The sequence below is a fragment of the Chaetura pelagica genome, unplaced genomic scaffold (genome assembly GCF_000747805.2).
Source record: "Chaetura pelagica isolate M959 unplaced genomic scaffold, ChaPel_1.0 scaffold281, whole genome shotgun sequence".
Lineage (NCBI taxonomy): Eukaryota > Metazoa > Chordata > Aves > Apodiformes > Apodidae > Chaetura > Chaetura pelagica.
In genome coordinates, this window is record NW_009952058.1 from 114,501 (window position 1) to 141,866 (window position 27,366).

The 27,366-nt window shown below is 41.3% G+C and overlaps 2 protein-coding genes across 2 annotated transcripts in view; one reads left to right on the forward strand and one right to left on the reverse strand.

The window, feature by feature from the left end:
* TTC26 (tetratricopeptide repeat domain 26) overlaps positions 1–289 on the reverse strand; it is a 48,225-nt gene extending 47,936 nt beyond the window's left edge. Inside the window, exon 1 of the mRNA XM_010003915.1 lies at positions 281–289. Within this exon, the coding sequence (XP_010002217.1) occupies positions 281–289 (9 nt within the window). The remainder of the gene's footprint in view (positions 1–280) is intronic.
* Positions 290–10,082: 9,793 nt separating this feature from the next.
* GUCY2C (guanylate cyclase 2C (heat stable enterotoxin receptor)) overlaps positions 10,083–27,366 on the forward strand; it is a 47,570-nt gene continuing 30,286 nt past the window's right edge. The window contains 10 exon segments of the mRNA XM_010003825.1: positions 10,083–10,293; positions 11,174–11,286; positions 12,578–12,645; positions 14,612–14,827; positions 16,594–16,715; positions 17,561–17,657; positions 21,081–21,195; positions 22,395–22,530; positions 24,447–24,530; positions 24,956–25,075. Coding sequence (XP_010002127.1) covers positions 10,083–10,293; positions 11,174–11,286; positions 12,578–12,645; positions 14,612–14,827; positions 16,594–16,715; positions 17,561–17,657; positions 21,081–21,195; positions 22,395–22,530; positions 24,447–24,530; positions 24,956–25,075 — 1,282 coding nt within the window.

Here is a 27,366-nt window from a genome sequence, read left to right on the forward strand (position 1 = left end):
GGGAAGGGGGTGAGGCCGGGCCCGTGTGCGGCCCCGCCTGCAACGTTCGCCCTTAGAGCTCCTTGCGCGCGCGTGCGGAACAAAGAGGCCTCTCGTCCAGGAAAACAGTTAGAAGTTGAGTTTGAGACAAGAAGCGCTGAGCTGATCAAGTGCAGGACGTGGCCAGAGAAACGTCCCGATGAGCAGCGGGTTTGCGCGTCACCAGGGCTTGAGCCCCAAGCTGCTTCCTCCCCAGGCCCCCTTGATCTCACCTCCTTTGCCTAAACACCCCATAATAAACCTTGCGCATTCCCCGAACGCTCTTCTCTTGCCTGGCACCCCAGGAGCCTCGTGTGCTCGCAGCAGGGAGATCCAGAGAGGGCCTTCCAGCCTGGCCCCCCAGGCCTGGCCCCGCTGGCCTGGCCGGGCCGGTCACTCTCCGGGGCAGCCCCGTGTGAAGGGGAGCCCTCGTGTTTATGCTTTCCTGGGAAACGCAGCCTCTCCCTCCCTAATTCCAGAATTACAAAGATGGAGAGCGTGACACGAAAGGTTAGGCGTGTGCACCCGGTAGCTGAGCTCTCTGGCAAACGAGGGTTTTCCTACACGGCTTGATTCCCGTGGTATCCCTGACATTGCAGTTTGCTGCAAATTAAACAGATCTCTCCTAGTGATGGGAACTCCATGCAGTGGCATTCCCCAGACTTCCATTTCTGGATTGCCTTAATTGCACCGTTGGCAATTCCCACACAGAGGACCAATAGGTTACAGTACTGCTGACTGCTCAACTAGCCAGAACATACATGCCCATGGAGAGGAATAATGAGGTATCTGTACTTCTACCATTTTTCCTTCCTTGAGAACAAAAATTTGTTGCATTAAAAAAAAAAAAAATTAAAATAAAGAGTCCTGTCAGGGGGAACTCGGATGGGGGACATCCAACCTTAACTATACCTTGGAGACAAGTCCCCTGAGCACTGCCTGTTCACACACATCTGCTTTTTGTATAATTTCATTGCCTCCAAAAAGATAACATGTTCCATAAGCTTCAACTGAGCTTCAACTCAACTACAAGATAGGAAAGCAAAAATTTATTCTAACTGAACTTAACAGCCTGCCTTACAATTACAAAACTGGAGACACATTCTATGTAAAGCAGAACGGTAGGTTGCATTTAACAGCAATAATCAGTCTTAGCTGCTTCAGTGTGACTCAAATGGAGCTCTTCTGGCACATTCTCAGCAGGCAAAACTGTGACTGCCTGTCATGGGTAAGGTCAACAGCAGTATTAAAGGACAAGGTGGTGAGCTTGGTTGTGATTATAATCGATGAAACCTACAGCCTTTGCCATCAGAAGGGTTGCTAATTACAAACTGCACAACTCAACAGGTGCTCCATGGATTGAAAGCAGGGTAAAAAGTGAGTTATCTCCTGACTTATAGAGGTGCTACCTATACATAGTGTGTGAGCAATATAAGTAGGGGGCAACATGCTAGAATTGGGCATTATGGCAGTTGGTGTGGACTCTGCATACAAGAGTGGTCTAAAACCCATCCAGAGCAGTAGGAGTCTCCATTTGTATATAATGTTCACTAAAATCAGTTGTGTAGGAGGACACATGTAGATTAATCCTGTGCTCTTCTTGTCAGCATCAAATTGGCCAAAGCATTTTTCATATGTCTGGTGTAGAAATTATTATTAAGACACAGACCAAGGTAGGTAGAGATGTTATAAGTTTTTCCTCATACAAAATGCCAACGCAACTCTTTATAAATTAAAGACATGTTGAGAAGTTCAGCCACTCTATTAATAATACTGGAAAGCTGCTGCAGTTCCTATGATCATCATTCTATTAGCCAGTGGCATTATCTTGGAGGCTGTGAGCTGTAAAATGATTAATTATCATGTTTATTCCCACACAGCATTACTGGGAGAGAGGGAATTGACTTTTATCGATAGCAGCAAAAAGGAGTCATGCACCTGTGACTAAGCACCAAGATAAGCATCGGAGTGTAATGAGTGTTTAAATAAAAAATCAGAGAGTGGAAATTGAAGTCTAAGCAAAGGAGAGGAAGGAGGAGAAGGAAAGAAAAAGGACAGACAAAGGAAAAGCAAGATGTGAAAAAACAAACCAAAACCAAAACCATCATATAACCAAGGCAAGAGGTTAGGAAGTGACCTTTGTATCAGCAACAATCATGTTTCAATTTCCATAATATCTGGATAAGATAATGTTTTTTTCACAAATGATACTTGACCTTGTTCTGACTCTTGTAACCTTAAAAAGGTATCTGACAACATCTCAAGATAAAGTGTATGCAAAAGTGAGAGCAATGAAAAGCTCTTCTGCTGAAGCTACAAAGGCAATCCCCTGAGATGAGTAAATGACAAAGTATTCCTTTAAAAGCAAGGAAGTTCTTTTTTTATGGAGTCAGCAACATCTGAGCCTTAATCCACCCTGGATAAACCACCCATTATGAGAGAAGGTGAAATATGTAAATCGACAGCAAAGACCAGCCTGCAGAGGTGACAGATCATGTGTGTGATTAATGCTCCTGTCAGGTGTGTATTGGCCTGCTCAAAAAAGCAAACCACAGTCTTGTCAATTAAAGACCTCCAAATGGTGAAATGAAAATTCATAATTTGTATATTTATTTTGGTTGGGGAACCTCTTTTTTTTTTGTTTTGTTTTGTTTTGTTTTGTTTTTTTGTTTTTTGTTTTTTGTTTTAACTGGCGCTTTTGTCCGTGATTGCATGTGTTTCTGGGAACTGCACCTTCAGAGTTTTCCTGATACTCCCAGCACCCAACCTGTCATTAAGATTCTGTCAAGTTAATAAAAGCACCTTAAAAGCTGTCCTTCTATTGGGTATCAGAATCACATTTAGGTAAATTTTTGCAAGTTTATGTATGTAGAACCAAGGGAGGAGAGGAAAGACAATCTGCTGATCCAGCCTAAGTCAGTGTCAGAACTGACAATGCAATACATGACTAGCTGGATCCAGACAAACGTACCCACATGATTGCAAGCCGTGTGTCCCAGAGAAAATAGTTGCACTGATCAAGGACGTGCTGCTATATCTGCACAGTATTCCACTGCCATATGGATTTACAGGATCAAGTGTGCACTAGTCTGAGGATCTCATCACTCCATCCCATCGCATAGTATATATATGTATAATGTTTAATAAAAAAAGTTTAAGGCAACTGAAGTAAGTGTCCAAGACATAAATTATTACATGCTCAAGCCATTTGCCTTCATAGGGAAAAACAGAACAAATGTTTGCACGTTACAGATAGTTTACATTTGTCACTCTGAAACAGAGGCTAACTCTTACAGTGAAAAGCAAAATATGTCCTGTCACTCTGGCAGCAGTTTCTTTAGAGAAAGAGTACCAAAATAACAGTTAAGAAGAAAGCCTTTTACTATTCATTTCAGTGGTATACAAATTAGATGGATGAATAATATTCACTTCAAAGTGTGTATGTGTTGGGAAGGGGTTAAAAGGAAGAAAACTTCCTTTATTGAGCTAGATATTTATGATACATAACCTATTTAGCTTCATCTTCTGGTATGTGGTGACATAGATCAATGGGAAGGTGGGGCCACCACCCAAGCTGCTGGCATTATGATGCAATTCCAATTACAACTTTTCTTATCCTTGCCTGTAGATTTCCTCTTACTAGCTGGGTAGTTTCAGATGAGAACAGTCAGTGCTTTGCATTGTAATTCCACTCTAATCTGTGGCAGCAGCTATGAAATCTAAGAACAGATTTAAGCTCTTGATAGCTCAGGGAAATGGCAATATAATGAGATTTTGTGCTTTATCAGGAACTGTACTGGATCAGGATCATGCAACAGATGACCCACATATTTGCATGCTGTTTTACAGGCTTGTTGTTTATCAGTAGATAGTTTCAGTCCCATATAGTAGTGCTTCTGGAATCTTTCTTTATCTTCTTTTGTAACAATGAGGAAACAAAATTATTTCTGAACAGCCAACACAGATGCTATACAGCTGATATATGGGTATCCTACATGCATATATTCAGCTGCAATAGATATACCATGCAGCTCTATTTGTCCTAATTTACATTAATGTCTTCTAAATCTGAATAGTAGAAATATTGGAAGAATAATTTAAAACATAGAAAAATTATTTCATGACCTAGGTCTTAAATAGCAAGGGTTAAAGGAGACATCTTTATACTATACAGACTAGGCCAGGCTTTAAATAAAGACAGACATTACAGTACTGTGATATTTTCTTTTCTGTCTGTAATCACATTTGTGATTTCAACCTCTAATAAGACTGGGGAAAAAAAACCCAAAACCTGACGCCTTTTCTTTTATTTTTTTCCAACGTGATTTTCTAAAAGGTTTTTTAACGTATGGTAAAAGCTGTTAAATAGACAATAAAAATAATTTTGAATCAGACTTAGTAACAGTGGGTAGAACTTGAAGACAATTGTGAGGGACCAGCCTTCAGGACCTATATTGCTGGAATTGGTAACCCCATTGTAACCCCTAAACAAAGCCTTGTTTGCATCCCAAAAGGTCTGCCTGAGAGGATGGAGACTGCACTGATGGTCTGCCCGGTGCCTGCAGCCCTCAGGGCCAGCGATTGAGATAAGGATGGAGGGGCGAGGCCTCTTCAGCTGCTCAGGTTGATGACTCAAACATGCTTGCTCCTCCTTGCGAAACAAGGAAACTGCCCATTAAGCAGGAGGCTGCAATGATGGGCTTGGGAGCTTCACTAACACCAACTCTCCCCCGTTGGCTGGATCCAGGACTGGTTACTCTCTATTTTATATCTCTCTAAACTTTTCTTCTCCTACTCTCTCTCCCTTCCTAACATAATTAAGTAACACAAGGCCTAATCACGATTTTTGCCTCAACATTTGTGTATTGTGCCCTTTATGATCATACAGCCTGAGATAATAATTGAAGTATCCATATCCTTTCTATAGCTTTAAGTAAACATAATTTAAAATACAGACCTTGAGTGTCATTTCACCTTAATCTGATCAAGGGGTATTGGACGGTTGAGCATTTCCTTGGACCATGACATTTTAATCACTCTTCCTGGAAGTGCCAGGTCTGAGGCAAAGGTTGGATCCAGCTGCACCCAGGCTCCTCTCTGAGGAGGAGTTTAGAAAGCAAGGGAGTCCAATCTGAATCTCCCTGGGTTGCCCTACTCGGTTAGTGATAACAACGTTGTTTTAATTTTTTATACATTTATCCTGTTGACTAAATATGATCAACTACTACAACTTATAGTCTTTCACACAAATTTCCTATTAAAAAATGATCTATTTTACAGAAACAATAACAACAAACTCTTTTATTCAAAAAACATAGGCATGGCCACCAAAACAAAGGAACATGAGAATTAAATATATAAATATATCTGCTGTTCCTTTATTTATGTATCTTTTCAGATTTTTTGTAAATGTCCTTTCTTCACATTTCCCAATTCTGCAATGCTGGAAACTTGCAGCATCTGTTTTCTTTTGATGGAACCTCAGATTCTTGTGCACTATCGAAGTTCCCAGCTCTGGAGTAAATAAAAAATAATATACAATTGTGAAACTTGTAAGGTCATCATAACAATCATAATTAAATGACACTGAGAAAAGAAATAATGGTAGGAAATAATGGTAACAAATCTGCAGAAGAAGTTCCATTTGGAGGACACAGTCAAAATATTTTATTCTGCAAAATAAGAGAATTGTATCATAATGCATGTTTCTTTACAAAATAGTTTATTAAAAAATGCTACATTGGTTGTCTTTGGTACCAAAGACATTGAAGATGAGCTGACAATATCTCTACATTGTCATCAGACTTACTAGGACTATTGGTGCCAATTTCCACAGTAGTAATTTAACTGACTGGGGGAAGCTGATACTCCCACGTAACTCTTTGGCTCTTCTGAGCTTTCTGACATTTTAGTTCCCTATCTTCTCTCTATTTCCTCCTCTCTGAGGGGTCAAGTGGAAATAATGATTTGTAATTAAGTAAAAAAGAAATTGGGCTACATGCCAGTAAAAAGATCCTAAAAATGAATGTGATAAAGGTATTGGAGGTACGAAGTGCCTCATTCTGAATACAGCTGCACTTTTAAATATGAGCTGGTTAAGCAAAGGGACTCTGTCATGCCCAGGTTGGCCCATCAGTCCCATTTTTCAGGACTTTCAGACTGTACAAAAAAGGAGCCATTGAAATGAAGAAAGTCACGTCACATGGACCATTAAAAAAGGACTGGGAAGTGTTCTGTGGAGCATAATTTCACATAGGCTGTGAGATGTAGAGGAACAACTCCTTGGGTTTTTGCTCTTCTGGTTTCCTTTTCCCTGTCTGAGTGTCTTTGTATATTCCAGAAGAGAACATCTCAGAGTAGTTTTAGATCAAGAAGTCTATGACAATTATCTGTTACAAATACACCCTGTAATATCTGGTTCTTTATTATCCAAATAATACAGAGGGCAGAACAAACAAGTGCTGTAGAATCAGGTACTAAAAATAATTTTTCACTAAACCCAATTATATAGTTATCTGGTGAGTTAATTTGAGTTGGTATTTCCAGTCTAACACAGATTACAAAAACACCCACAGAGACTTATTCTGGTGTTTTCTAGCTATGTAATGTATGCACAGGTATTATTGTTGTTGGCAAGGGACTGAATTTTGTCTTCAGACAAATAATTATAGAGCCAGCCTACCTGAATCTTAATTGCCTCTGTGCCTCTGAAGGCAGAATATGTGATAAACTACAGGTTTTGTATTCAGTGATTCAAGGGTAGACCTCCATCAGCCACTAATAATGCTAAGCTTACAAAGATGAGGTACTCAAACTGATGAACACCTAAAAACTGACTTTTTTGATAGATAATTGCACATAGTGAAGATATTTGATGCTGGGATCTTTTTTACCTTTCTGGCAAGATGATAACAGTACCTGATGCCTAGAAGCCACAGCTAGAAAAAGTGCACTGAGGACATCAGATGCAGTTATGTAGCCCCTTATTCCTTAGAAGGTGATTAAACATTGACTTTTAAGTGAAAATAAATAACTCTGCTTCAAAGATATTTTGAGGGTAAGTGTTATGGCTTATCCTGGGGGTGTCAGGAGAGGTTAGCTTAGGCAGGTTCTTCCTGGTGTTTGAGTGTCTTGCTTTGCTTCTCATGTCATCCCATTCTTTTAGGGGAAGGCAGAGTCATTTGTGTTGCCTTCAGGATGTTCCCATTATTTGCAGCTCTGTTGTAAGACGGTATTTCTAACTAAAGCAGCAGTCACCTGTAGGAGCCAAAAAAGCTTTTTGTTTCTTTTCTTTCCCCTGACACACAATTCCACTTCTAGGTTTCTGAATGGTATCGCTCCCTGAGTAATATTTGAAGCATGAGAGCTGGCTCACAGTTGGAGAAGTTACTGAGACAGCAGCTGTACACTGAAGACATATGGAAGTTTTTTGTGGTGTCTGGCTGGTTTGTGTCACTGGCATCTTCTTGGTTTTGTAGACTGCTGGATCAGACATTGTGAAATAATCAGATGAAGTTGCCTCAGGTTTGTTCTGCAGCCAGGGCACTGTGACTGGACTTGTGCTGGTGTCTCACCTCTTCTATTGCCAGAGACTAAAAAAACCTTGGGCAGAGGCAGCAACAAACACAAATAGAAGTTTTTGCTTTTGTTTATGGCAGGTTCATCACACTTTGTGCTTTACACATATGACTCATTTGTCTACGTTTTCTTCTTTCCACCCTCATAATCAATTACAGTATTAATAACTCTAGTGTTTACAGCACAATGCCACAGCTCTTTTTTGTCTGTCTTACTCCGTGAAGCCAATGCTACTGATCAGTTTTCCATGGAACTGGGTCTGATGTGCAAAGCCCTGAGATACAAGGCAAAGCGTGGTGTTCAGCTGGTTCCAGGGAGCACTTGCTTCACCCCAGCTGCAGCCTCCTGCCACATTCCCTCCTGCTCCACCTGATGCTCAAGGTGTGCTCCCATCATGGGACTTGACACACAATGGGCAATTTAAAAGTTGAGAGGTCAACAACTCATTTACAATATGTTCTGGCTAGGGGCTCCCTGTGGCACTGTGAAGGCAGGGGGCAAGGGAGAGAGGAAAAAGAAATGTGCTAAGGCTGTAGTTGATTGTACCTTTTTTTTTTTTAAAGGATATTTTTAAGCTGCTATGAAAGCCAAATAAATGCATGGATAGATAGAAAGCCATGGAGATTTCAATGCCATTACATATTCCCTGTGTGACCAGCAATGTAAAATACACAGTTCTACTTGCATTATCCATGCTGGCTAACTGCTTGTCTCAGATAGGCTAAAAAGAGTATAACAATGCAGATCTTGCTCTGCTGAAGTTAATGACAAATCTCTTATTGACTTATATGGGATAAGTTTCAAGGACTTTGTAAATACCCATAAAATGGGGCAGTGATGAAGACATTATCTCAGCATGAAAAATCTATATTCCATTCTCAGTCTGTGGTTCTATCCAGCTATACTCATCCAGATGTTTACCTGACAGCTTGCTAATTTGGAATGACTGTATTACTAATTACAAATGTTAGATTAGATATGCTGAGGTGTTCAAGGTCTGCTCTTAAACACTGGCTCGTGATCCCCCTGTTGTGAATATAAGAAAGATTCAAGCAAGAATCATTCTGTGTTAAAACAGGATCATGTAAAATGTCTGTGCAGATATATTTGAAGTGTATCCAACACCGTTCAAATGCAAGCTTTGAAAGAAACCATGCAATTGCAGTTCTGTTTTATACCAAAAGCACTGTTACTTACACTGTCGCTGGTTATTTTCCTTGTTTGCCTTAAAATTATTTCAAGAAGGTAATAAAAGTAAACAGATTTATTATCTGACAGCCTCAGTCCATGTTTCAGTAGGAAAACAGAAGCTGCTGTGGGTGTGCACAAACACCCCACATTCAGGCCAATCACACTTACTACTTCATCTAAATTTGCCTGCTGATTCCTTTTATCTTGCTGTTCTCTTTTGTGCCCAGACTTATCTGTAAGGGTTGTGGGGTTTCTTTTAGTCTTCCTTTCATTCTCCCTACCTTTCCTGAGACCATTCTCAGGAAAAGTAATCAGGAAAGCCCAAGACCCCTACCTAGGAACAATACCACAGTGTCCTTTAATTTCTTTCTTTTAGCAATGCCATTTATAATTTAGCTTTGGTCTCACAGGTCTGAGATGTGGCCTTCAGCTTTTCTAATCCTTACCTGATGCAAGAGATTGCATCACATAAAGTATGAGTATGTTGGACCCCTGTTTGAGGAGCCATCTGACAAGGTGGGAATGGGCAGTGAGACCTGAGCTGCCTGGGAGCAACATGTCTGGGGCAGATCTGAGGTGCTTTGCTGGGTGAGTATGAGTGTACAAGCTTTGTGCTGAGTCTACTCTGTGAGTAAAAATGAAGGGTTTGGGCTGGAGGCCTGCAAGCTGGACATTTTTGCCAACACAGGAAGTGCATTGATGGTAAAAGCTAGAGGAATGAAATCGGTAACTTATCACAGAAGAAAATACACCCTTGATTTATGAGCCCAGCCAGCAGAGATGGTGTGGCAATGTACCCAGAGATGTAGGGCAATGCAAACATGAAGTAACCATCTGTTTTCCTCTAGGCATTAACGGACCTTGTATTTTATTTCCATTTTAAAGAGCTGTCTTTACAGTCCATTTGTCCCCTCCCTTTCCTTCTCTCAGCTCATCCCTTAGTGTCCTTATCAAGGTTTCAGGTAATGCTTCAGTTTTACAGCCTCAGCCTTTCCATGAGTAAACATTCACAGCAACCTTTAGCCTCTCTCCTTTCCTGAGTTTTGCTGTTGCCAGTTTGTCAAGAACAGAAGTGCCACCTAGTACGCTGGAGGGGCGGGCAGAGGTGAAGGCAGGGAGGGGGGATAGGGAAGTACCTGAGAGAAGGATCGTACAAGCCTGTCTTTGAATCTACAGCGTGGAGATCTCTTTTGTCCTATCCAGGAACAAAACCAATGTAGGGTATCTGAAAGAAGGTGGACTGGAAGAGAACAAGAAAAGAGAGAGCATGCACAATGGGTCTAAACTGAGCAATCATGAAGCAATGGATGTTGGGTCTGGCCGTTTGGTCTTTGCTTTTTGCTGTCCTGCAGCTGCAGCAAGTTGATTCAAATGACTGTAGCAACAACAGTTATGTGATCAATGTGATGCTTATGAATTACTCGGATTTCCCATCATCTACCGATAATTTGATATTAGCTGTGAATCAAGCCTTGAAAAGAGTACAAAATGAATTCCACATGTCAGGTAAGGCAACAGGTGTTGGTTACTCCTCTCTTGCTGTGGTTTTCTTCAGACTTTGTGCCACAGCTTTCTACTCATCTGACCTTCAGCAAACTGCTTCTCAGACAGGCTCCTTGCTTGTTTGTTCACATTATGAAGATGTTACAGAAATAATGACCTCCCTCTGTAACAACAGAAGCGCTCTACAGATAGGCAGAACAATATTTGCTTTTATGGTGTTTGGGCAGACTCTTCCTGTATGCTTTTCTGGAGATGTTCAGCTGGGATTGGGAACATGGTAATTGCTGAACTGGATCAGACAATACCAGTGATCCATCTAGTGCAGTAACTGAGATGCCTTTGCTTCCTCTTCTGGCTGGATTAGCCTCTTCTTCCTGAAAATAATTTTCCTCTTGACCCCATCTGTTGATCACATTATGACTTGAAGTGTGAAGAATCTGCAGTCCAAATGTTTTCCCCTCATTTAGAGCCACTACAGATTATTTTATTTTGACATCTTACCTCTCCTTTAAACATCTTTCAATCTACTGTCACTCTCTAGAATATTGTGGGAAAAAGAGGTTCCAAAGAAATGACATTTATTCCCTTTCTGCCTTCCATTTTTTGGGTCCAATTTTACTGGAAAGTGGTGTCTCAGGTGCTTCCTACAGACCCTTAAAAATGTCTGTAATGTGGGCTAACACTAAAAGTACCGTGTACTAAAAGTGCTAACACTTAGCAGAAGAAGCAAGTTTTACAACCTCATCCTAAGTAGTGAGGGTTAGGTAGACTTCCTGTAACTTTTTGGTCCTAGGATAAGACTGCTCAGACCTGTGTCAGAAGAAGAGAGACAGAGTGTATTAGTTGTTATCTGGAACTGTTTACTTTTATGTTTGTGTTACAGGAGAAAATGTTACAGTCAATGCCACCTTTCATAGATTTACCTCATCACTCTATGTCTCACAAGGCTGTCGTACCAGCACCTGTGAAGGTGTGGAGCTCATCAAGGGAATTTATGTGAGTAGCAGGCTTAAGCTAATTTCCTAAGAAGATAAAACCTTTTTTCTTTCTGCCTGTGTGTGCATGTGTCTCTCTGTCTTTCCTTATTAACTTTGGATGCTGTTGTTCACTTCCAGACAAATTTGACAGGGAAGTGCAAGATTTTAAAGAGAAGATGTTTCTGCAGATTTTGTGAAAACAAACAGGCAATACTAGAGATTCTATGAATGCTTCCTGAACTCTGTCATTAGACATTTGGTGGCAGTGCTGGCTAAAGCAGCCTTTTGCTTCAGGCTCCTTTTCCTATGCTTAGGTTATCCTCTTTTTTATATCTGCACAGCTCTTTGTGTGGCCATGTGCCCAAAGGAATTCATAAAAAAACTAAACCCCAGTCAACAACAACAAAAAAAAGAGACCCAGAAACCAAACCCACACACTCAAACAGCCCAAGCAGAGCAACAGAAGCCCATTTCCAACGGGATCAGACCCTTATCTGGTTCACCATCAGTTTACACAAATACAAGAAGGAGAGAGCTCTGTGAGGATGGGAACATGTGGGCAGAGAGATTATAAGGCTGGCACTGATACCGAAGAAATATGTATGGAACTATGCCCAGAGGGCAAAGATGAAGTGCTCACTTCTCACTAGGAATCACAGAAGTCACATGGGAGAAACTACGTGAATACCTTAATAGGGGGAAAACCTTCAGTTAGAATTGATGCCTTACAAGAAGTTATGCTTCGGTGGATTTTCTCACGTCTAATAACTGTCACCTCTGAGTGAAGCTTTGTCAATCCAATGTGAATTCTCAAATCTACTGATGCATGAGCACATGCTATAGTCTTTGTTAAGAAGTCTCTCATCACACACAAAGCTCCTTGTCAGGCCTCATTTAGAGGACATGGAATTATTTATTTTTTTTTTCATACAAGTTTCATATGCACATAACTAATAGTTTTTCTGATACACAACATCTAGTAATTCCAACCTTCTGTGAATGCTGGGGTGTGTAATTTCCAATGTGCAATTACAACATTTGAATCCTAACCTGCTGTTTGTCTCTTAAAGGTCATACTCACAGGCACAATTCTGTCCTCTGCCTTTTCTTAGCTTTCTGTAATTCCTTCTTCTTTCATTGTAGAGCTGTTCTTTCACTTGTTTTGTAGTTCCTTTGCTACTCTGTTCTTGCTTTCACTGGGCAAACTCTGTGACTTCTCAAATCCTAACATTTTCTTCATTCTCACATACTCTTGACTGTGTCAGTCCTCTGCACTGTCCCCACTACTGACCATTTTTGATTCCTTGCAGCATAATGGCACACTTGGCTGTGTTGTCATAGGACCTGCTTGCACCTATGCCACGTACCAAATGGTCTCGTAAGTATCACCTCTTCTTTCTAACAACAAGTGGTTTTGCATACAACAAGCCAGCAGAGGCATTGGGGTATAGGATACATCAGATGCCTCAAGGTCTACAGTGGAGGCAGTAAGGCTCTTATGCATGGTCACTGTGTTTGGCAGGGAGAATAAAATCCCCTGCCAAAGCCCATCAATAAAATACCATTGCTAGCAGGGAAAATTTTTAATTGTTGACAATAAGTTGATTGATTGATTGATTGATTGATTGATGAAGGACACAAAATGCTGGGATGTTGCGATGGAATGGTGGAAATAACAAGTGTGGTTTGGGATTATCCTGTCTACCTCCCAACTTTTTCACCATCTTTAATTCAGGAAATCAGTGGGCAGTGATAATTGGGCTAAAATTTAAGAAGTCCAAATGCTGGATTTTGCACCTAAGATGGAGTAACACCAGACACAAGTATAAGATGGGAGAGGAGTGGTTGGAGAGCAGCCCTGCAGAAAGGGGTCTGAGGGTGCTGTCAACTTGAAGCTGAGCAGTGTGCCCTGGCAGCCCAGAGGGCAAGCAGCATCCTGGGGGGCATCAAACATGGCACAACCAGCCGGTCAAAAGCAGTGATTGTCCCGTGGTATTCAGCATTGGTGCAGCCTCACCTTGGGTGCTGCATGCAGTGCTGGGCCCCACAGTTTCAGAAAGATGTGAATGTTCTTGAATGTGCATCCAGAGGAGGGCAACAAAGCTGGGCAGGGCTGGAAGCCATGTCCTATGAGGAGCAGCTGAGGACTTTCGGCTTGTCGAGTTTGGAGAAAAGGAGGCTGAGGGGTGACCTTGTTGTGGTTCTCTACAGCTTCCTGGGGAGAGAATGTGGAGAGGGAGGTGCTGAGCTCTTCTTCCTGGTACTCAGTAATAAGGCACATGGGAAGGGTTCAGAGTTGCACCCAAGGAGGTTTAGACTGGACATTAGGAAGCATTTCTTTACCGAGTGGGTGGTCCAACAGGCTTCCTAGAGAGGTGCTTGATGCCACAAGCCTGTCAGTGTTAAACAGGCATACCCTTAAAGTGCTTTAGCTTTTGGTCAGCCCTGCATTGGTCAGACAGTTGGATTAGATTATTGTTGTAGGTCTCTTCCAACTGAAAGATTTTATTTGATTCAATTCTGTAAGTCAGTCAGAAAAATGTCTGTTTCATTAGTGAAATACTCTCTTTGGCATTATTTCTTACATCATCTGTGTCTGTTTTTCTTGCAACAAGTATAAACCCTGTGATTTGGTAAAGTAGATTTTACTTGGAAAATAAAGTTCTCTCACAATAATGCCAGCAAATCCAATGGCCATGTTTTTTGCAGGCAAAATTCCCTGTCATAAAAAAATCACTTACTGTACAAGAACTAATATATTTTAGTCTAGTCTGACAAGATTGCAGGATCTGGGAAACTGCTTTTATCCACACTGTCTTTGTGTATTAAAAATATTTTTGTTTTGCAAATACCCTGCTAGCAGAGGATTTCCTTATTTTTTTCTCCCTGACTGCTACTCTTGTAGAGCTCCTAAAATATGCCATAGTGAAACAAAAAGATTTTTCCTTTGTGTTGTAGGAGTAAAATCTTGTCAGCCTCCACCACTGCCCCAATAAAGAGATCAAATCCATCCCATGTTGATGGCAGCTGGGAAGCAGAATCAGATAGGTCCTTGGGCTTTTGGACTTCTGTCACAGTCCTGAGCTGAAGTGGGGCATGGTACCCAAAAGGGCACGGGCAACAGGGGGCTGTGTGAGAAGCTGGACCTGTTCAACAGGGCTTTTTAGTGCCAATACTGACTTGAAATCTGCTTATGTTCTTGAGGAGCCTTCTGTTCAGGTTCAGATTGCTGTTAAATTCATGCAGAGCACAGGAGGAGAGGGAACTGAGTATGGAAATCACCTGGTAGCTGCCTTGGTGTGACAGCAATCCATTCAGACTTGTCCTCTTGTCTCTCCCTTCAGAGTTGACACAATACTGAGCCTGCCTCTGATCTCTGTAGGGAGTTTTGGACTGTCCTGTGACTACAAAGCAAACCTAACCCGCCTTCTGACCCCAGCCAGGAAAGTGAATGAATTCTTCTTTTATTTTTGGAAAGACTCTGAACTGCCATTCAAAACCACAGCCTGGGAATCTGCCTACCTTTACAAGAGGAACGAAAACTCGGAGCCATGCCTCTGGTAAGATCTGGATCCACCTCTAACCCAGTTGTTAATAAACTCTGTCTCCATCCTTAAAGATGGTTCTTACAAGCTGTCCTTCAAGTCCTACAGTTTGGAAGGTGCTGTATGGCTACCAAGGAAGGAGAGAAGGAAAAGATGAATGATAACATTTAGCTGCAGTGCATATCTGAGTGTTTCACTTAGTCTACTTTTAATTATTCTCAAACCTTGGCTTTTCCTGTGGACAGCTTAGCCTACAACTTCTCCCTGATGGAAATACCTGTTTACTGCATCATTGATGTAAACACTGTGACATGAGAAGCACCTTCATTGGGCTCTCCATAGATGCCTTTTCAGCTCAGGGGTCTTACCAAGCTCTGGTAATGTTCCTCCACCTTCATGGCTTCAATCTGCAGGCCCTGCTGTTACTCCAGAGTATTTCCAAAGTTCAAACTGTATCTTTCTTCAAAGAAAATAACCCCCAGTGTCTGCAGAGTTTAAGCTCTGCTCTCATCAGGTTGGAGCAAAGAAGACAGTTTTCAGTTCATGACCTGAAACATCATCAGCTTGTGCTCGATTCTCAGGAATGCTAGGTTTTCTCCTTGCCTAAAAATCAAAAGCCGTTTTATGTCAAATAGACTTTTTAATAGACTGATATTTATCTTTACTCTTCTATTATTGAATCTTATTTAATTTTCAGCTCATGTGAGTGTTTCTATGCTCCTTTGATTTTTTTTTCCAATATTGGGACATAAAGTATTGTTAAATTAAAAAAAATAATCTTGTTTCCCCTATTAATTTTATAAATGTAGCTCAAATGCAGCCAATAATTAATGGAATTAACTATTATTTGTCATTCCAAATTTTTAACTGAGGAACTTGCAGAATTTTATGCAAAATGTATGACTGTACTGGCATCTGAGTGATATCAGCATGTACTTACAGAATATTTTGTATAGAGATTTATTTTTATTTTTATTTTTTCTGAATCAATGGATTTAAAAACTGATCTCCATTTCACTGTTCTGTATACATTTAGGGACTTTTATTGTTTCCTCCTTTTTTAGTATAAACAGTAAACTTTGTTTATGATTACCTCTCTTCAATTCTTTGAAATATCAGTACACTTTGTGTATCTCTTACTACAATTCCTGTTTCTCTGTGTTTGCAGCTATAATTGCCAAAGCAGTACACACATTTTAGCTAAATCCCTCTAATCCTGCAGGTTTCATACCCTTCAGAGAAGTCAATGTATAAAAGTTATTTCCCAAGTGTTTCTTACCTTGTCTTTATTAATAGTTCTGTTCAGGACCATCTTTTTGACTTCAGAGCTGCTGGAGCTACATCCCTTCCTTTGCTTTTCTCACAGTCAGGGTACATGTGTGGTTTTTATCTCAGCTCTTCCTGCATATCCCATGTATTCCTTTGAACCTTCACATGTATCTTCTAAGATTACCACTTAGAACTGCAGAGCTTCCTGGCTCTGCCTCCCAGTTAGTCTCACTGGAATTTCCCCACGTCCCTGATTTCTTTTCTTAATTGTTAATATCTTATTACATCATTGTATTCTCCAAACCCATCCTTTGTATAAACAGGCTCAGATACCTCTGGGTGACTTTTCAAACACTTCTAAGCATTTCATGCCCTGTATTGATTTTCTCTCTTCTATTGCTGCAGAAGAAAATACACACTCTTGTGTGCTGTAAATAGCCTATCTCACAGTTTATTTAGGAGAATGTGAGGAGTTAGCAATTTCTGACAATATCTGTTCTCCCTTGTGTCAGGTACATCAATGCTCTAGAAGCTGGAATCACACATTTCTCGGAAAACTTGAAGTTCAAGGACATTTTAAGGACTCCAGAGCAGCTTAAAAATATTGTGAGAGATCCAGACCGGAAGAGCAATGGTAAGGGTGGGCTGAGAATGCACTCTCCCCTGTAGGTAAGTTGCTTTTCCCAGGAAATCAGATCTATCCCTTAATTACATTTTAGGGGTAGACTTTCCACAGAAATGGTGGAGAAATGCAGATATACCATCTCACAGGGATGCAAACATAAAATTGCACAAAGTTCCTGGGTTCCTCTCTCCATACCCATAAAATACGAGGGAACATCCTGGTTCCAGAGAGCTTCTGGGGTGAATTATCCCACCTAGGTACATCTTGTGAAAGATTCAGAAATCCATGAATCACAGCTCCTCCTTAAAAGGGCCTTAGGTACTACAAGAATGCTTAGCTCTCTACCATTCCTGTGTTTGCAGCTCTGGGCCTCATTTGTGCCATCAAAGGGCACTTCTGGAAATGATCCATCTAAACTAGAAAAAAATGATGAGTAAATGCCTCATCTTCTCCTAAGACTAAACACCTGGCATCAGCAGGCCAAGTGAGTGTAAGAGTAATAAATAAGCCAATAAAACTATTACCCGAATGCCATTTAATTTAGAAATGTTCATAGCCAGTAGCCCCTATTGCATCAAAACTGCTAATGCTTATTTGAGTGAGATAAAGGAAGTGCTGTGGTACACTGAGATAGAAAATGGTGCAGCCTTTGAAGCACATTTTACCAGTTTCCCTCAAATATTCTAACCTTACTGCAGAGAGGCTGTAGGTCTGTGTCTGAGTCCCAGCACAGCACAGGTAACGTTCTTCAGCCCAGCATTACTCTACTGCCTGCTACGCAAACGTGGGGGAGCAGGCAAGTGTCCTCTTCTGCACCTTTCACCAATCTGTCTCCATTTTTGTCCAATCTCCAGTGATCATCATGTGTGGCTCTCCCGCTGACGTCAGCACAGACCTGGGGATGGAGGAGGTGGATAAGGACATTGTTATCATCTTGATAGATCTCTTCAAGTAAAGTATCACCTTCGCTTTTCTTTTTTTCTCTGCAGTTTGTTGAAGGATAGAAATAATGGAAATAGTCTGAGTGGAATTGTTTTACTGAAGAAATGCTCTCTCACAAAATGTTTTCTATTGCCATCTTTCCTTATGTCTTGGCATTTATGTAAGCTACTTAGTGTTGTGGCAAATCCTCTACAATATCCCCTTTGGTTCACAGATTATTTTTCTAAGGCAGTGACAGAACAGGTAAGGTTAACATAATCCTGTGGACTCCTCACTGCAGGAAGCCTTGAAAGAAACATGGAGTTCAAAATCAGAACAGTCATGAGCTGTTCGTATGAGATATTGCACATTTTTCGTATGATCTGCCCAATCAGAATATTATGTAAATGTGGCTTACAGTAGATTATTCTAGTCTGTTTGTTCCATATTTCAATTATCTGAGAGGTACAACTGTGCCTTCCACTTTATAACTCTTCTACAGTATAATTGTCTCTTCCAGGTCTTTATAACTACATAAATCAAACTTTTCAGAGACATTTCTTAGTGTACTACTTCAGTCTTCTGTTGTTCAGTTTCATCTTTATATTAGTAATTAAAAAATCTTTATAGATGACGGCTGATACAAACTGGCCTTATCAATGGTAGCCTCAAAAGCTTTGTCTGTATACAACAACTGAGAGCTGATCTCTGGCCTTAAGCCTAAGTGACACAGCACAGCTCACATCCATATGACTAAGTATAGATGCCCAAACTGCTTTTTGGGGATGCTTCCAATCACAATAGCAAGTCACAGGCTGGGAAAAACTAGTTGGCCTAGACCAAAACCATGCAAGGGACTGTGCTGGCAGCTTAATGGTATGGATGATCATAGGCAAATATATATGCCCATGTCTCAATATCATTTATTTCATTGTTGATGTATCAAAAGAATCCATGAACTTCATGTTCTGTGAGACTTCCCAGCCCTCGTGTCTAAGGCTGACCTTGTCAGGGCAGGGCTGAGGCACTTTGGATTAATGGCTTCAGTCATTCAACCTTTGGGTCTAAACTGGACCCTGTGGTTCAGGTTCTAACAGGATCTTCTCTGTTCTGTACACACTTTCAAGTTCACCAGATATTCTTTTTAGAAGCACCTCTAAGAGCTTTAGTTTTTCCACCACTTTATCAAGGCACTAGGAATCCCCAGTTGTTTTTCCTGAGCCAACTGGCCAAAATTCCCGTTTCTTTGCAAATGCACAATGGATTCTATGTATGTGAGTGCTTTTACTTACTGGTGTGGTGTGTATAATTGTTGCCTCACAATAGGCGAGGACAATTAGGGACTTTTCTGCTGTGATATACATCCCTCTGATATATCCAGCTGCCTCAGCCCATTTTATATGCTGCTCTCCTTGAATTTGCTGCATAACCCTGATTTTGCTGAAAATCTCAAGTCATGTTCTTCTAAAAAGAGAAAGAAAATATAGGCTTGTGTGTTAAAACTCAAGCTGTAAGAGAAGACAGTAGGCAAGGTCCCATGCTTCTCCAGGAGTCAAATCCCTCAGACAAAGTGATGGATTTAAATTTTGTTCAGCTCTGAGACCTCTGCCATCCAAGACATAAACACAGTGTCTAAGCCTCCCTCCGGGGAGATGGGATGCTGTAGGATTATCCAGTCTGGTAGAGTATAATAAAGTTTCCTTTTCATCTAGTTAGTCCAGTCCAAGACTGCATGAAAAGCAGTTTGAAATTCTTCAGGTGAAAAGTGCAATACAGAAGTCGGAAGGTTCGGGGAAAGGCAGGGACAGGGCTCTGGTGTCCGGATCCCATCTGATGGCCATGGACTGGACACTGTGGTCTCAAAAAATTCTTGATGCAGTACTGACTGAAAAAATAAAAGGATGATCAAACATGAATAATGAGAGAAGTTTCACAGGATTTTTTTGTTTTTCATCAGTCTAGCTATAGCAGTGACAGATGCTGCCATTTGATACTAATATATATTGCTAATTTCCTCTGTAACGTGTGAGTCCAATAGTTGCCAGTCTGTGAAGCACTTCCAAATGGCCTGTCATGATAAGGAAACCAAAGATACCTGAAAGCTACATTCTTTTCTGCTTGTTTTGGCATAGTTTTCAAGTTTGCATCGTTTCCTCTGATTTTTCTAGCTCACTTAATTAAGCAAATAAAACAGTAAACTGCTCTTGGCACTCCTCCAATTGTTTCATGCCCTCCTGTTTTATGCTTTTAGTGCAAATCCTGCTGTGATCAATTCTAGCAGGTGTCATGATCTGGTTAGAGAGACCCAGGGAGATTCAGATTAGACTCCCTTGCTTTCTAAACTCCTCCTCAGAGAGAAGCCCAGGTGCAGCTGGATCGAGTCTTTGTCTCAGACCTGTTCCTTCCAGGGAGAGTGATTAAAATGTCATGGTCCAAGGAAATGCTCGACCGTCCAATACCTCTTGATCAGATTAAGGTGAAATGACACTCAAGGTCTGTATTTGAATTAGGTTTAATTAAAACTATAGAAGGAATATGGATACTTCAATTATTACCTTAGGCTATATGATCACGAAGGCTGACATTTAGGTCACAAGAGCACAATACATAGATGTTTAAGCTGTACAACCCAAGGCAAAAGTCGTGGTTAGGCCTTGTATTACTTAATGATGTTAGGAATAGGGAAGAAAAGTTTAGAGAGATAGATAATAGAAAATCATCAGTCCTGGATCCAGCGTTAGGCCAGCCAACGGGGGAGAGGTGGTGTTAGTCAGGCTCCCCAGGTCCACCACTGCAGCCCTCTCTTTTACAGGCAGTTTCCTTGTTTCACAAGGATGAGCAAGCGTGACTGAGTCAGAAGACTGAGTAGCTGGAGTGAACTCAAGCCACCTCTGCCCCTAGGTCCTAGGCAGGCCATCATTGTCTCCATTCTCCAATTCCAATCCTCCAAACACCAGTTCCAGCAAATATGGGTCCTGAGGGCGGGTCCCTCAAAGCAGGAAATACCAAAATTAGGAGAACATGCAAAATAGTACAGAAGAGGTCAGGAACATGCACAATAGCATGAAGAAACTACAGATTGCAGTGCTGTGGATTCCAAGAAGACACTCAATTTTAATAAATATAAACTACTGCTGGAAACAAGAGGAAATAAACAGGACCAAACAGAAATAATAAAAATAAAACCCAAATAGAATAATAAAAATAATTCCCTGTAGCCTTTGAGTTTCAGATTGTCAAATCTCTTTGATATTACCTTTTAATGTGGTTAAGCACAGAAACTGGCATCAGGGAATGAAAAACATACAGGGTTTTATCCATTATGGAATTTTTAGAGCTACTGTTTTAACCTGTTAAATCATAGTACAACTGGAGAGATGAGAGTAATTCTGTCATGGTTACCACTGCCCCTGTTGCTGATTGTTCATGGGGTTTCTGTGCTTTGCTCTGCAGTAACTCGTATTTCAGGATCAACAGCTCAGCCAGTTACATGCGAAATGTACTTGTCCTGACTCTGCCACCAGCTAATTCCGGCTCGAATACTGTACAGACTGAGGACACCATCCTGGTAACCACACTATTTTACTTCTGATTATGGCACTCAGTTAATTCATGTGCATACACTAGGAAATGGAAACTAAAAATGCAGCTGTAATCATCCTGCATCATGCTTCTATGCTCATATTTTCTTCTATTATTACAGGATGATGTTTTGTCCTGCTGTAGTGGTGTAAAATAAAAAATCATAAGGCTATCAGGCAGGCTGTTATATGTCTGCTTTATGAAGTCCAAGTCAAGCTTTTAATTTGGTCTGCAAGTGTCACGTTCATGGGGTGTGAGGGAGACTTAAAAGTACATGGCCTTCTGACTCCACTTCTGAATGACTGACCTAAATAGCTGCCAGGCATCACTGAAGGAAAATTTATAGGTGTAATTGAGATGTGAATGTGGCAAGTTCAGAATGAATAATTGGTCACTGATTTTTGCATGCAGATATGTATAAGCGGTGGCAACAATCACTGTTTCTGTCCAGGGGCTTTCCAGTTAAACTTCAAAAACAGGAACTTTTGGGTTTTTTTTTTAGGAAATATGGGTTATTTTAATTTCCTGAAAAGCAGAGGCTATGCAAACCCTGTATCTGCTTAGTGAAACTAATACTCCTGCCGTCTGCCCAGGAACCTGACTCTACATGTAGAGTTCCTACCAGGATTTGTAGCTTTGAGTTCCAGCTTTCCAGAAGGCAGCCTGAAGCTTCTGACTGGATTTACAAGGCTTCAAGATCCCCCAGCCTGAGCTCAATGCTTTTAGGGTGCCAGCTCTATGGCAGGCTGCTGGAAGTTCTGGCGCAGCTCCTTGTCCCTTGAGCTGTGACCATCTGGAAGCACAGACTTGCTGGCAACACACTAGATTATCTGCATGGAAAGTCTAATACAAAACCAGGGGCTTTGAGTCCCACAGAACAGATCTGGCCAGAACCTACAATGTAGGATTTCTTAAATCCTTTGCAGAAGTATGAGCATGCCAGAGCTTCATGTTGACCTCTTATAAGATTTCACCACCTTCCTGTCTTCATACACCAAAATGTTTTGTTTACTTTTGCTTTTCCAAGTGAGAACACTGATGTGGCATTGCTCATCTACTCCATGTTCAGCAGATTCTGGTCTTTCAAACTGGAGTTTTTGCCAAATGGAGTCCACTACAGATTATTGTACCTTTAAGGCAGGAACATGAACTCTCAAATTGCAGGTATTTTTTCTCCTATTCTAGATGGAAGATGACTTTGTTGCTGGCTACTTTAATGCAGTTTTGCTGTTTGGACATATTCTGAAGAAATTTATTGTCTCCCAGAGCCCAGTGTCACCTCTCAGTTTCATCAATGAATTCCGAAATACCACTTTTGAAGGTAAACAAAGTACAGTCCTGTGCAGGGTTTGCTAAACTGATAAGGGGAAAGAAATTGTTTTCACGCACTCTTAGGATAAGTTGCTTCTACACCAAACAAGTCCAAGCCCTTAAATGAGTTTTATTCCTACTCTTTTTTCTTTTTCTATAATTTTTTTCAATTTTCACAAAGAGCTGAACTCTCTACAGATAGACTATTTGGATAATGAGAAAGGAGCTGGAAGACTGAAGCATTTAGGTGGGTTTCAGAGTCCATGTGTCTTCTGGAGGCAATCTGGCAGTCAGGTTGTTAATTCACAACAGTGGCATTTCTAAGCTTTCCCCCAAAGATCTAATCTTAACTTAAGCCCAATAGATATGAAACATGACTGATGTTCAAAATTACTCTGAAGTCCACTTAGCTAAGCTGCAATGAAGTAGTTTCAATCTTTTTCCAGTTTATGAAGTGATCGTAGGCCTTGGTGCCTGCAGGGTGAGGGTAAACCAGCTGGCAACGGGTTGGCTCTTCGTAGTCAACTTACTTGCTCCTTGTTACAGGTTGTATAGCACCATTGGACTTTCATAGGCCACAGGCTTAAAATCACAGAATTCAATCATTAGGAAAAGACAGACTTACACAAAGAAGTGACAACATTACCTCTCTGGGAGCAAAGTCCCAGCTGTCACTTCACATCAGAGATCTGTACCAAAATGAAAACTCAAAGCTTTATGTCCCACCTGCTTTCAGCAAACATGTGTTGAAGTTTCCCAGATTTTCCTAATATAGCTTGACAGATCTTGGGCTTATCTTTGCTTTCACCATGGTATCCCAAACCTAGCAAAATATAGTTTACTAATCCTGGAGAAAGCATCCTTCTTTAAATATCAGTAATCTCATCTCATCAGTTTTCACTGTAAATTTGAAAGGTAAGTTGCATAAACTTTTTTACTTCTCTGAAGTAAATCCTACACTATGATGCATCACATTAGTTACAGATTTAGTTTTTAAAAATCCTAAAAGTGAAAGGAGTTGAACGATCATTCTTTCTTGTGCTGGATGCTGGTAGAGTTCACACAAGAAGTACTTTGATATTAAGAACATGGACCATGAAAAACTTAGCATTATTTTTTGAGATGAAAGGAAGAAGGTATTTCCCAAACTAAAATACTGATGATGTTGAACTTTAGAAAAAATAAAAGAAGTCATCAGCAACAGCAGCAAAAGAGCAACCTGAAGCTGATCAAAAAGACTTCTAAAAAATGAAAGGAAAAAACCCAAAGGTGACACTTTCAGGAATGGTGGGTACTGGGTAAGCTTGTGCTCTTGTTGAAGAGCACTGACTGACATGAGAGCAAAGTCAAACCACTCTGAGGGATATAGGCAATTCCACCTTAAAATCCTTGGAATGTGCTACATAGGCAATTTCTCAATCTGCTCATTTGCTGACATAAATAGGCAGGAGGTTAAAGGGAAAAAAACACATGCTTAAAATAATATTATCAGAGCCAAGTGGGTAGCTCTTAAAAGAGTAAGAGGAATGGAAGTAACCCTATTATTTCCTTTCTTGCTGATAGATTCAAACTGTAGGTAGAAACAGGCAATTTCTCTTCTCACTTCTAAAATGGTCCCTTCAAGGAGGGTTGCTCTTATATTGTTGATGTGGTGAAGAAACCTGACAAATACATTTTTCTATAGCTAGAGGGAGACCTTCCTCCTCAGTGCAGTCAGTTCAACACTTTTATTGGATTTTGTAGAGAAAATGTAGCATCCTATCAAGGGAGAAGTAGCACCACACTGAGATGATACGTATTTTAGCACATACATGAAAAAGAAAAATGTCCTGAGCATCAGAAATCCTTCTATTTATCCCATCCTTCCTGCCACATGTTTGTGTTTCTGAGAATGCAAGCCCTCTGACTAATGCCTTGTATTGGCAGGTGTACTGGGTCCTGTGACTCTAGATGGATTTGGAGATATTGATACCAATTTGACCCTGCTGTACACATCACAGACAAATAATGTACGTATGCTCAGGGAGCAACTGTTTGACCTTATATATGAAAGGAGAAACAAAATGCCCTGTACTATTGCATAAGAAAGATGAAAATAACTACAGCAGAAAGGGTGGTGTGGCAAGGCTTGCTGTGCGTACCGGGAGGGGGTCATGAGAGGTGTGCTGGAGACTGGTAGGGTTGATGTCATCTGGTGATTCAGTAAGTGAAGTGCACCTGGTATTTTGTGGACTGGTATATTTACTATCAGAGAGAGGGGAGGAATGAGGAAGAATACGGCAGTCAAACACATGGCTAAGCTGAGGAACACAGCACTGTGTAGCAGAAAAAGCAAGAATTATTTTGAGTTTGGGCAATACATTTATTAAGGGTAATTTGAATAAACAGGCAAAAGAAGGAGAGCACAGCTTCTGACTGCATTTCTTCCCTCCTACACCCATAGTTTGGAGTTCTTCTGCATTTCAACACTGAAGACAACACAACAGTCCCAGAGACTACCAGTCCAGATTTTGTCTGGAAGAACCACAAGCTGCCCAGTGATATTCCAGACACTGGTAAGACACCCATTAAACCTACTTCTTCGTCAAAGACAAGTCACACAGTCCACCTGATGTGCTATCCAGCACACTACCTGCATGTCCCACCCCCCACCCCCCTACTGTCCCCAACCAGTGATGCCAGGAACTGGGGGCAGGACAGCATCTTTACTTCCCCTGCCCCAGCCCCCATGTTCTCTGCATCCAACCCAGTTCTAAACCTGTATTTCTGTTCAGGAGCCCCTAAGTTTCTCATAGACTCCGTATTGTGGCAGTGATTGTGGAGAATACCATGGTGTGTTTTGGAAGTGGTCACCCCCAAACATACAGACTTCACTAGAAGATCATGGTGGTGTGAATTGTTTAAAGGACTATTCAGGAAAGGCAGCATTAGGGTTATGATGAGTTATCTGGCTCTGCATTTCTGTATTTCTGATGCAGCATGATGGCTTCTGGTTGTTCCTTTATTCTTGTTGTAGGGAGCTGGGGTGAGGACACAGCACTGTGCAGATTTAAGGTGCTTCTCTGGAGCAGTCTCTTAGAAGAGCTGGCTCTTTGGAGAAGGACAATGGGGAAACTAGGTTATTGCTCTATCTACACCAAGCTTTAAACCTGAAGTCCCAGAAATCACCACCTCCTTTTCTTTTGAGTTTTTGGTTTTCCTGGATAGAAGGGATGAACCTCTTTGCTATTCAGCATCCTTAAGGTCCCTTCCAACCCTATCCATTCTATGATTCTGTGATTCACCACAGATAAGTACAGCCTTGTCAGTCTGATCAGAATGGAAGTGTTTCACCACTTAGACTGCTACCACACGGTGATTGGCAATGGAAAGGCACGTGCTTCCATGTATGATATGCCGGATAAAAATGATTGCAGTGGCAGTGGTTGCAAGGGTTAGTGCCCAGTAGGTTAGTGTTCACCTGAGTCATTCCCATCAGTGAGTGTCCAAAGGTGCTACTGTTAAAGATCTCTGCTGAAGGCCTCCATTAGTTTGCTGAACTGCTTACTTCTATTAGGGATTAGGCAAAGCAATAATTGGAGAAACCAGCTCCTTCTGTTAACTAAGAGTCCATCCACAGTAAGGAGGTGCATGGATTCAAACATTTTTAATCCTCAGTAAAGTAAATTGGATGGCTTCAAATTAGGGCTTACCCCTCTTAAGAGAAGCAGTTAATTGCCAAGAACCCATGGGAGCTGCCAGGAGGAGGCAGCAGCACTGATGAGACCCCAGTTAGACAGCTCTGGGAAGAGCAGAAGTCAAATCTCTGGTCTCCCTTTGTATGACCACGAGTCCTGCTTGTGCAGAGACAGCAACACTGCACACATCAGCCACAGGGACTACCTGCACTGGCTCCCTGAGCCATGCACTCCCTGATCCCAGTCCTCAGTGTTGCTCCAGTCCCATTCTCATCCATGCCTCGGGCCCCACAACATGCTGGGTCATCCGTGGATCTTCGTGTCTTTCAAACGTTCCCTTGAGTATGTCCTCTTTTGAAGCTGCTGCAGAAGGGCTAAAGGAGAATGGGAATTGCAAAAAGCCAGTGTCTGCAAACCAGCACCTCAACATTCAGCAGTTAGCAAAGGCCTGGCGTTGTGTTCAAGCTTTACTAAACTGAAGAAAAACTGCCTCCCACAGGCACTTGATTGTTTTGACTTAACTTTTTTTTAAAAGAAAACTTCCTTCCGTGTGATTCTAAACAAATAAATATTCCCAAAAGGCAACTTTTTAAGGCTAGAGTTTTAAGTAATCACCTTGCCTTGCCAAAGCTAGTGAAAACTTTCCAACCAGAACGATGTCTTTTCCTCCCGTGTGATGAACAGACCCAGTGACCAGAGCCCTGCCCCTTCCCAGGCTGGAATTGAGAACAGCAGACCCGGCTCTGCTACCCTCTTTCCTCCTGGCATCCCGTGAAAAAAAATGGGCTTCGCGCACATTTTCCCAGTATTGGGAAAGTTTTAGTGTCCTCGTTGTAAACATGGACAAGGTCAACCTTCAACACGCTCAGACTTCTGCCTCCAGAGGACCTGCAGACACAGAATTCGTGAAACTTTGCGGGCTGCAGTAGGAGCTGCCAGGGGATGGCAGCAGAACCTCGGGAACGGGAAATTGTGGTTCCCGCAGCGCTCCCATGGTAAAATTCAGCCTGCTGATTGTTGAGCTACAAGCTACGATTCACAAACCTCGTTTGCTTTTGTTTATTTATGAGTTTTTACACTTTATCCTTTTCCCGTGTGCCTTTATTTGTGATTCTGGGCATAGGCAGGATTTCATTAGCCTCGGTAAGTGTGAGTGGCTTTTCTATCCA